Genomic DNA, 10,924 nt, shown 5'->3' with positions numbered 1-10,924 from the left:
GTGGGTTAGGAAAGCCAAGGAAAATTCCTTGGGAAGGGCACAAAGAATTTGCCTTAATGGGAAGGGGGTCTGCTCCATCAGAAGGAGGAATGGTGGGCTGGGATGGGGGGAGGAGGTGCCTCATACACAGCCACCCATGCCACTTCTCCATGGTGCCGGGCAAGAGCGTCCTCTGGCAAAAAAGTGTGCAAGGCTGTCTTCGGGGCTTAATAAGTACAACGAGGAAAGGCCCCTTCACAGCCAGCGTTACCCTGCAAGGCACCACCCCTTGTGATTTTCCAAGCAGAAGGGCACTGGGAACAGCAGCTCTGGCACAGCGTTGCAGGGCTTCACGGGATTACTTATTCACTGTGTTCCTGGAACAGCTCCAGGCTTCCCGTCTCTGCCTCCAGTGTACAAATTCATCAAGTATCCACAAGGCTCACAGTCCCCAGAGGCAAGAGAAGACAGTAGGAAGGTGATTCATATTGCAAATCACACTGTCTCCGAAGGACCTGCAGGGCTCTGGAAAGACCGAACCAGTATCCTTCCTTCTTCTACCTCCCTAACGCTTAATCAGGGTAATTAAGGCAGCAGACTCAGTCTGGATGGATTTCATTGCCGGGGCCATTGGAGGTAAATACATAAAGTAGTGCTTGTTGGTGAAAGCAGATTGCTGTGTTTCCTTCTTATTCAGCTAACGGGCAGGTCTCAATGGCAGAGCTGAGAGTGTTTTGACGGGGGCTGCTTGTTAAAAGTGCATTCTTCTTTATTAAACGGAAAATGTCATCAGGGCAGGTTCACAGAGCTACTGGAGAGGCAGCACTGCAATTTGGTCGGCTGAGGTCACTGCCCTGCAATCTCCTCCGGTCTAATTGCAGCGGGACAGGGCAAAACTCTGATAGGAAGAGACAAAGTGGAATACGTTGCATGCAGATACAAATTGGTGAGTAATGCCCGGACAGCAAAACCTCATGCGTTTGGTGCCTGAGGGTCCTGGCAGGCTGTCGGGGTTGTGGCTCTGGAGGGCTGAGGACGCGAGTTGTGAGACAGGAGGGGTAGAGGCATGGCTTTTCACAGTGGAAAAAGTCTGAATGAACGACCTTTGCATTATCTTAGGTTAAGATGTATTTGCAGCTGTGATGGTAATTTCAGTGCAGGCGTGCTACGTAGTAGGCTTTGATCTGGGAGAAAGTAGGTTAGCTATATATAAAAAAAATGATAAAAGTGTGATTTAATTCTAGACATTTTTAGAGCACGTACTGCTCAAGCCCAGCTTTGTTTTAAACAACAAAATGTAGCCGCTGGTCTCATTTCTTTTCTGAAATCTTGTCAGATTTAACGGAGTATTAAATACCAAGACAAGAGCCTTGGGGTCGCCACTGCCAGAAAGGCCAGGTAAACCTGCCAGATGGCTGAGATGCCCAGCCCAAGCCTGCATGTCAGATCTCACTTTGAGATCTGCTGAAATTTGGCAGTTTCCTTCACCAGGAGCAGCCTGTGGTCCTGGTGCAGATGTGCATTTCCTGGGAAGGACCACGATGAGTTTTGCCCTGCAGCCCCTTATTGCTTGTCACCCAAAATGTGCAAGTGGAGTGAGGTTTGGCATCTCAGCGGCATCCAGCCCCGGAGGTGCCTGTTGGTCAGGGTGTTGGCCTTCCTGGGGTGCTGGGGGACCCCGCTTGGGAAGGATCCTTCCTGGGAGAGTGGGATATAACCAACCCCTCCGTGACAGCTTGCCTTTCTCCTCCTCTTTCCTTGCTGACTTCAGAGCGCCCAGTGGAGATGGGAGCTCTGTGCTGGGGCTGGCAATGGGATGTCCATCTCAGAGGGATTCACCAAAACTCCCCTGAGACTTCACGTTAATGGTGGGGCAGCGACGATTGCGTTTGCTGCTTGGACTCCTTTGCTTTTGTTGTCACAGTTGGAGCTGAGCCACTTAAGGATAAAGTTCTTTTGCAAGGGAATGTGGAGAGTTGAAAACACAGTTTCAAAGTGGCCGTTCTCCTCAGCCTTCTGCCCCTGCTCTCATGCAAAGCCGTGGTTTGTGCGGTGCCCCCCTGTCCGGGCACCAGCATCGTGTGCCGCCCGGCCATGCAGCAAGTGTTTCCCATGTGTGCCCTGGAAACAGGCTCAGCCTGGGAGGATGCAGGCTGGGGAGCTCCAGCTGGGACCAGAAATGTCTTTGCTTGTTTTAGCGCACTTCACTGACCCCAGGGTGTCAGACAGCACGATTTTTTCATCCTGTCATCTGGGTCCAGCTCAGGGCTTTTCTAAGAGGGATAATGCAACTTTCCACTGGCAGACAGGGGTGTTTTCTGGCATGCTGTTCCCTGCTGGGAGCTTGCACATAGACATGTGCCAGGTACCTGGGCAGGGCTTCAGGGCTGTGGTCCCTACCCCAACACGGGACAGCTTCCAGGGGTGGAACAGCTTTCCTGTGAGAACTGGGATATTTTTGGTGCTGAGCTTATTTCATGGCTTGTGTTTTTTAGAGCTGAAGCAGTTTTTGCATTCCCAAGGAGGCTGCAAACCCAGCTGAAGTGCATCAAACAACTCAAGATAATAACAAACAGCACAGATAATAACAGAGTTTCTGTTTAGTAAATTACATTCTTGTGACCTTGATCTGTTTTCGGAGTGTTTTGGAGAAAGCATGGCTTAAGTACCTCTGAAAAACAGCAGAGATGCTGCCCTTTTGAATCCCATGTAATGATCCAGCCTGGCTCAGGCACCTGCACAAATATTGTGCATCTCCTCTGAGCTATTGCTTCTGTTGGTCATGGGACAAGTTCAGCATCCTCAGCCCAGGAAACAGTGACCTGCTGTGACTCCAGATGGAAAAAACTTGGGAGAAACATGCTTGGTGACCGTGGAGACTTTCAATAACGACCAAATGGGGCTGTATGTTGTGGAAAGCAGCTCATCTGTAAGGATACCCTTCCTGGCCAATAAAGCTGAGCAGGAGGTTGGACTAGAGGCCTCCTGAGGTTCCTTCCAACTTTAATTTTCCTGTGATCCCACGCATGTTTTCCAGCCCTGCTACAGCAGCAGCCTGGGCCACGGCAGGGAATGGGTATTGATGATTAGGGCTATCGATGACTAGGGGATGACTTTACTCTTGTGCCAGGCGTAAAGATTTGGGAAGGGGAAGCTGAGGTTCACCCAGCGGTGACAGAGCAGCAGGGTCTGCAGCAGGCCAGGGCTTCTCCACATCTTGCTGCAAGGTTACACACCAGTCACGTGCAGTCCAAGGGTAGATAAAATAGTCCACCTATGGAGGGAACATGCTGTCTCCTTGTCCTTACAGCTAAAGCAGCTCCTGCTGGCCACTGCCAGGGTCATGTTACTGGATGGAATTCAGCTTGTTTAGGGTACGGGGCACTTCTTATGTTCCTATCTCTTCTCAAAGTAAAGGTCTTTGGAAGTTGCTGTCTACCCATCCAGCACATGGACCGCAATCCCTGCTTCTCCCTGGGTCTCCCAGCCAGGCGTCTGCCAACAGCTCAGAGCTGTTGCAGCCCGGTGGGCTCTGTATGGCTGCCACTTGCTCTCTGCTGATTGCCGTTGCGGTGGCCACCCTGCCAGGATCCCTCCTTATTTGAATTGCCTGGTTGAAGTGGCCTGACTCATGAAGAGACTGTGAGTAATCCAGTTTTGAACCTGCACTGTGTGCGTGTGTGTGCGCGTAGGGGATGCCGCAACCTCTGCACAATACCCAAGAACATCTCAGATAAAGTAGGCATAAAAAATGGCTCACTACAACCCAACAAAGATCATTCACCTGGTTTTGCCATTTATTTTCATCACAGCTGGTGCAGCGTTATGCAGCAGGAGTCCCACAGGATCCCTCTCCCGTATGCATGCTATGCATTGCTGGCCTTGTTCGTTTCTGCTGTGTGAACAGGGCATGTGTGGGTCATGCTATCTTTGTCCCAGGCTATTTATATTGCATGACACTGTGCAGAGCCTTTCTTCCTCAGCCTTTGATGGACTTGGCTGAGCTCCTCAGGTCTGAAAACTTAACTGCTCAGAGTGCTTTGACTCTTAAGGAGCGCGGTTCACGGCAGACTGTAGTTGTTTGGAGGTTTGGGGTGCCCACATCTCCCCTTTGGTGGGAACAGTGAAGGATTTACCCTTATCGTCTCCTCTCAAGTGGAGATGTTTGGTCCTTGCTGGCACCAAGGTGAGCCCCTAGAACTGAGAAGCAATGGGAAACAGGCCGTTTTGGGGCAAACCTGCTTTATTTTGTCTATGCTGCTGCTGTCTCTCCATCTTAATGTGTGAACAGGACAATTTCTCCAGAAAGGAGGACACTTCTTGTCGAACACTGACCGAAATTGGCCTTGGTACCTGATGTGCATGAGCCAGGGCTCCTACCTTCCTGAGCCGGTGGAGCAAGCTGGGGCTTAGGTGTGCAAGGCACACGGTGCCCCTGCGTCGCCAGCATCTGGTCAGCCCGCATCTGCTGCCTCTAAGGTTCAGGAAGCCTGAAACCGATGTGATGCCAAATCCTCCCGTCTGGGATGGGTTCTTGGGCCAGGGGACTGCACCTCTGAGGTCAGCACAGTCAGGCTGACACTGACTTATGTGCTGCTCTTTCCTGTCTGGCGGGGTCCGTGTTTGCAGTCTGCCGATGGCCGATGGCCGGGAATCTGGGACAGTACAGGTGGCCCCGGGTGACTTGTGTGTTGTCACTCTGCTCGGACCAGAGGCATTGCTCCTTCGAGCCATATTACTCTGTCTGTATATTCCCCCTTGCCGTCTCTCTTCCAACCTGATCTCATTTTGGTTTTGAAATACAGGAGGTGGCTTCTTGGCCCATTTTTCATCTTCATTGCTATTTATCTGGTGGCAGATTTGATAGAGATTTTTGCAGAACAAACCTCATTTTTCTTCAAGCAAGATGCTGTTGGTTGTTTTTTTCTGAATAATGCGCTTTGGGATTGTCTCCCAGTGACTCACACCAGCAGCTGCTGCTTTATTCCCCAATGTAGTGGAGTTTTCCAGAGCTCCCAAGCAGCCATGTAACCACAGGTGAACATGCCTAGTGAAATGCCCACAGCAACTAATAAATTTTTAAGTATCTCCCTTTTTATTTTTAAAGAAGGACTCAATGAGAGGCAATTTCCAACCTGTGAGCCACCAGATGTGCACTGTATCTATGACTGCCTGGCTCCCTGAACGGCTCCTCCAGCACTTTCATGAACCTGATCTCCATCTAAATAGCTCACATGGATTCAGCTCCGTTGTCTCCCGGCCTGATTTCCCCTCAGGTGACTTGGCAGTTGATGTACTGGGAGGAAGTTAGCTAGTCAGACCCTTTATCATCTGTTGTATCTGCCAACAGATGCGTTTAGATCAGAGCTGAGAAATGCAGTGGAGGTAAAGGTAGGGACGGTGGGTGATCTACCTGTTACTGCGACCAAGACAAGTCCGTGTCGGAGCTCTTTCGCACTCCTTATCTGCCATTAAGGCAGTAACTTTGTCTCGTACGATTAATGTGTTTCCAACTCCAGCGGTTATTTTAAGGTCTCAGAATGAGCCTGGGTGTCGATAGAGGATTGACAAACCCCCCCAGCACGCTGGACATGCCGTCACTGCTGCAGGCAGGGAGTCGCAGTCAGCTGGTGTGCGGGGCGTGCTGCTGAGCACGCTGGCTTTGTGCATGCCTGGCGCTAATCTCTCGCTGCCCCTTAATCCTGCTGAGCCCCGAGCGGCGGAGGGCGGGTGTCTCACCGCAGAGCAGCTCTGCCGTTGTGCTGTGCCCCGGTGTCACACCAGCCTGCCAGGGCTCCAAGCAACCTTTGCTTTTGCTCCTTACTCTGCTTTTTCAGCAGTCTTTTGTGCATGTAGGAGATGCACTTCAGAGGCTTAGTCCAGCATGGTGTCATGGACCCTAGTGCCCAATGAATTCCTCACACAGGACTCTAGATGTGCTTTGTAAGCTTCATCCAGGACATGTCCAGTCCCTGGCGTGCAGGAGGCAGCAGTAGTACCTCTCCTGTCTTCAAGACAGATTGCTGAGAACCTGTAATGTGTGAGGACCACCCCTCTTTTCTTAATGTCCTTGTGACCGCTGTTTTTATTCCTTAATATTTCCAAGTCAAGCATGGAGAACCAAAATTGCTCCAGAGACCCCTCGTGTGAGTGGGAATGCTCTGCACCTCACGTGAGGGTGCTTGGTCACAGTCCAAAAATGCTGTACCACCTAAGCTGAGAGGGGGAACAGAAACAGTCTGATATCGTACAAGTCATCCCTTCAACCTTCCTGCCGAGTCCCTTTTCGGAGGGCTGCTCAGAGCCCACAGAGCTGGTGGTGTGCACAGAGCTTTTCTCGCAGCAGTGCTTTCTGTGTTTCCCCCCATCCCAGCTTGCACCATGGTGTTATTCCTCCTGATAGGTTTCCCCTGACACTGGGATTCCTCCTCTGAGCATGCCTTGGTCATGCAGAGAAATCTGCGCATTTTGCTCTGTCATTCTTGGCTCAAATGTCATTGCTGGAGCTCAAGAGAAGTCTGGTGCCAAGAACAGCAGGGCTCTGAAGCTGCATTTTTCTGCCGTTCCCCTAATGGCTTGCCACAATGGGGGGAAATGGTCTGTCGCAATGTGCACTGTTAACCATCGCCGATACACTCTCTGTTTCAGGTGGTCTAAGCACAGCAGTGGGTTATCCGCTGGACACAGTGAAGGTACGGGCTGGAGCTTTATTCCTTGACTACAGACTGAAAACAAACAGGCCCTTTTGCTTTTTCCCCCCCTTTTTAGAAAACTAGTTCCATGATAATGCTTTCATTTTCGTTATATCAACATATTTCACTTTATTTGATTGCATTGTTTTTCTCTCTCAAAAAAAAAAGTAAATTGTTTGGGGATGCTATTTGATGGCTAATTAACTAGTTTGCTGCTATGGCATTTGTTGATTTTTTTTTTTTTTTTTAATCTGATGCCTGCATTTTAAAGTTGCCCTTGTATTCTTAGGTGAGAATTCAGACCGAAAGGCATTACAATGGGATTTGGCACTGCATTCAGGAGACATACAGGACAGAAAAAGTAGGTACTTCTCATCAGAATTGCTGATACCATTTACAGATGCCTTGTTTCAGAGAAGCAGAGCTGCCTCTGTCAGTTTGGGGAGGACAGGCAGCAGTTACATACAAACCATCTGTTGGGAGAAGGGTCAGGATGAAATTTAGCTTTGTCGATGAGCTGTAAGGTGGAGTAAGTTTTGGCTTCAGCAATGTATGGCCGGTGTTTTCAGGCAGGTGCTTTCCCATTCCATTCCCTCTTAAAAGTGTTCTTTTTCCTCTGTTTCCAACTAGGTTTGGGGATTTTACAAAGGTGTGTCTGCATCAGTCCTCACAGTATCGGTGATTTCTTCTGTTTCATTTGGCACATACAAAAACTTCCTTTGTACCATCTGCAAGCTGCGATACGGGGCTGCAGATGCAAAGCCATCCAAGGTGGATGTTTCTCTTGCCGGAGGTGCTGCCGGTGCTGTCCGGGTAGGTAAACAGCTGAAAGGGAAAGCACAACAAGAGCTCTTGTTCACAAACATGGGAGGCTGGAAAAGCAGCGAATGTTTTCTGTCCGGGAGGCCACAGGGGAGCCTGCAACAAGCCCGGCGGGTTTGTTTTCGCAAGGGGTCACGCTCTGCCCGCACTGCCCCCTCGCTGGTCCGCTCCACGGCGTGGCTGAGTCCTGCTGGGCAGCTCATGCCGGATTTGGTTTAGAGCGTCAAAACACTTAAGAACACGCTATTAAGAATGACATGGAGCCTGGCAGCAAAGGCAGAAAAAGGAAGCAAAACAACCTGGGCAGCAAACTTCCTAAGTGGCTCTGACAGTATGTTTGTGTGAGAAAGACGTAACTCAGTGTGTTAAAGCACAGGCCAGGGTTTTGACAGTGGCTGCACAAGCCTGGCATGGTATCGCTGTCGAAATGGGCAGCACACAGCGTTGCCTTGTCAGGACTCAAAACTCAACAGGGCATCACTGAGACGTGATGCTGCCTGGCAAACGTGCATGATCCCAGGACAGGGAGGTGAGGCTGAATTCAGGAGCAGTTTCCCATAAGCAGATGGATCTCTGAGCATCTGCAGGCGCTGCGAACATGGCAGAGCTCACCCCGGTGCCCCGATGGCACGCTGGGCAGAAATGCGCGCCTGGTCACAGGCAATCCTCTTACAGAGCAGCCCAGATGGTTGGGTTTCTAGGTGTTTCCTAGCAGTCAACAACCCTACTTAACACAGGTTAATTTTTTTAAAGTGTTTATGGCCTTGGTTCCAAGTATAGACATATACAAGAGACGATGTATGCTACCCTATAGCTGAGGACATCCCCTTTCCATGCCTATCTGGTTTAATGAGTTGTTATAGGTATTTAATATCCCCTGTTGATTTCTGCCTCACCTTCCACTCTGCACAGTGCAGCTCACACGCATGTGCTGCTGCTGCTGGGTGGGATTTAGCACAGACAGAGGGGAAGAGGCTGGAACTTGCTGGCTTCAGGCAATATTATTGCCTGAAAAGGTGAGAGACAAGGAATTTGCAGGAGGGGGATCAAAACACTGTTTAAATGCAAATTAAAATACCTACTCTGGTGTTACAGGTTGTGTTGATGACCCCTAGTGAAGTGGCTAAAGTTCGCATGCAGACTCAGAGGAACCCACATCCTTCCGTTGCATCTCCCCAGCCTGTTTCCAAGCCAAAGTACCGAGGATCTCTGCACTGTCTGAAGGTGATTGCCAAGGAGGAGGGTTTAGGGGGTCTCTACAAGGGCTGCTCTGCATTACTCTGCAGGGATTGCTCCTCTTCTGCAATATATTTCCTTACCTATTCTGCTCTGTGCGACTGGCTCACACCAGCTGGGAAGAATAAACCAGGTAGGTATCAGAAAGCATCTGGCATTACCTGCAAAAACGGCTTATTTAGTACCACGCTAAGAGGGAAATCAGGCTCTTGGCAAACATCACCCAGTACCTATAAAGCCTCACTCAGATCCGGTCCTCGTGTGGGGTTGCTGTGTGTTTGCTTCCTGGTGTCACGGGGCCGTTTGTGCCCTCCCGGCGTGGGTGCCAGCAGCCTGCATGCAAGGGCTTTGCCAGCACAACTTTGTCCCTCAGCAGCTACTCCTTTCCCTGCGGGAGGGGTGTTTATGGAATGCTCTGGTGCCTAGTATGTGGGTATGAAATCTTCTTAATGCAGAAATAAGATATGTAACTAGAAATGAAACATGGACAAACTTCCCAGGAGCCATCATGGAGCACGGATCAGGGTCAGTCCAGAGCTTGAAAATAAAGTCCAGGTGCAGAATGTAAAGACACTTAAGTTTCCTGGTTGTGATTTGGCTCCAAAAACCAAGTATCCACTTTGAGAAAATATCGAATAGGTGACATTCAGCAAAGAGCATCTTCTTGAGAATTATAAAAATAAGTAGACCCAGCTGAAGAGGGTGTGAGTGCTCTCAGGCTGCATCACATCTAGTTTGTGCGGTGTTAAAATAGATGCTGTCTCTGCATGAGCCAGTATCATGTATGCAAAAATGAGTATGCTGTGAAATCGAGAGGCCACACAGTTTGTGTGAGACCACTGAAAACTCACAACTGCAAGAGCTGGACAAATCAACTGCTGAAAAACATGAAAGTTAGCAAAGTTAGTTAACAAATCTGAGATGCTTGTAGCCGTATCAGTGCAAGTCTTGAGTTAACTGCTCCTCCCTTCACTCTCTCCTCCAGGTTTCCTCGTTGTGTTGCTTTCCGGTGGTTTCGCTGGAGTCCTGGCCTGGGGATTAGCTACTCCCATGGATGTCATCAAATCACGGATGCAAACAGATGAATCGGACCAGCACAAGTACAAAGGCCTCGTCCACTGTGCTAGGGAAAGTGTGAGAAAGGAGGGTGCAAAAGTGCTTTTCAAAGGACTGGGTTTGAACTGCATTCGTGCCTTTCCTGTGAACATGGTGGTGTTTGTAACATATGAAGCTGTGCTGAGATTTACAGATCATTATACAAATAAAAAATAGCTTGTGCCACTCAGTTCAGAGGTGTATTTTGTTTAGGTTTTTTTTTTTTTGTAACACAACAACCACAAACAACTGCTGAACACCGTCCTCTTTGATGGGCAGCGTAAGAAGCATGGACATTTCAGCACAAAGCTGAATGACTGGCGGCTTTGTTTTATTCTTATAGGATTACAAACTCATCAGGGAGTCTTGGACTTATATACAACCTCCCTTTTATCTTGTTAATGTATTTAGACTGTAGCCACTGCTTAGGCCCTTGAAACATTTGCAAATATTTATGTTCTAAAAAGCTGCTAGTCTGATCAGAGATTTTGGTTTCTACTGTGCCAGAAAATGATCTTCATGACCAAGGCAAAAGCTGGGGGGAGTTCATGTTAAGATTTAATGCCGTCCAGTGTGTGCTCCTTACATGTAATGCCGTATTGCAGTCACTGAGTAACTTACATATTTGTGCTTCAGGCTGCAACTTCTCCTTCTCAGCTGTATTTTTGCCCAAGCACTCTACAATTATATCCCTTTGGGAGCAGCTGAAATATGAATCTTCTTGCTTTTTCCTGTCATTGTTTAATGAGTGGCAGACATGGGCTGTTTACATAATCGTGCTAATGGCCTCATTGAAAGTGAAACCAGGCACGGATTCCTGTAAGCCGTGTGATTTTTCTCTCTGCAGCCCTGAGTCCCACAGCATCAGTCCCCTTCTGGAGGCTGATGGCACCGTGGCTCTCTGGAGCTTGGCACAGCTTTGCAGGCAATCTGTTCTCATCCTGGAAGGATGCAAAACCTCTTTCCTTCTCAAAGGAAAGCCTGCCATAAAATCTGTGCACTAGTGGGGTTAGGCAAGTTAAAGGAGAATTGCAAAGTTGTAGAGTATAATTAAGATTTACAACTTTTAAAATGTGCATACTCTGCTCACTTTAAACTGC

The 10,924-nt window shown here is 49.0% G+C and overlaps 1 protein-coding gene across 1 annotated transcript; it reads left to right on the top strand.

Moving 5' to 3' along the window:
• Window positions 1–422: 422 nt before the first annotated feature.
• On the top strand, window positions 423–10,001 carry SLC25A47 (solute carrier family 25, member 47). The gene is made up of 6 exons (XM_009328081.1): window positions 423–615; window positions 6,628–6,671; window positions 6,961–7,032; window positions 7,302–7,484; window positions 8,589–8,862; window positions 9,715–10,001. Exons 1-6 carry the CDS (start codon window positions 588–590, stop codon window positions 9,999–10,001), a joined length of 888 nt encoding a protein of 295 aa, XP_009326356.1. The 5' UTR covers window positions 423–587.
• The last annotated feature ends 923 nt before the right edge of the window (window positions 10,002–10,924 follow it).

Source organism: Pygoscelis adeliae, unplaced genomic scaffold (assembly GCF_000699105.1).
Source record: "Pygoscelis adeliae isolate BGI_AS28 unplaced genomic scaffold, ASM69910v1 Scaffold130, whole genome shotgun sequence".
Taxonomy (NCBI): domain Eukaryota; kingdom Metazoa; phylum Chordata; class Aves; order Sphenisciformes; family Spheniscidae; genus Pygoscelis; species Pygoscelis adeliae.
This window is presented reverse-complemented; position numbering and strand designations above follow the sequence as displayed.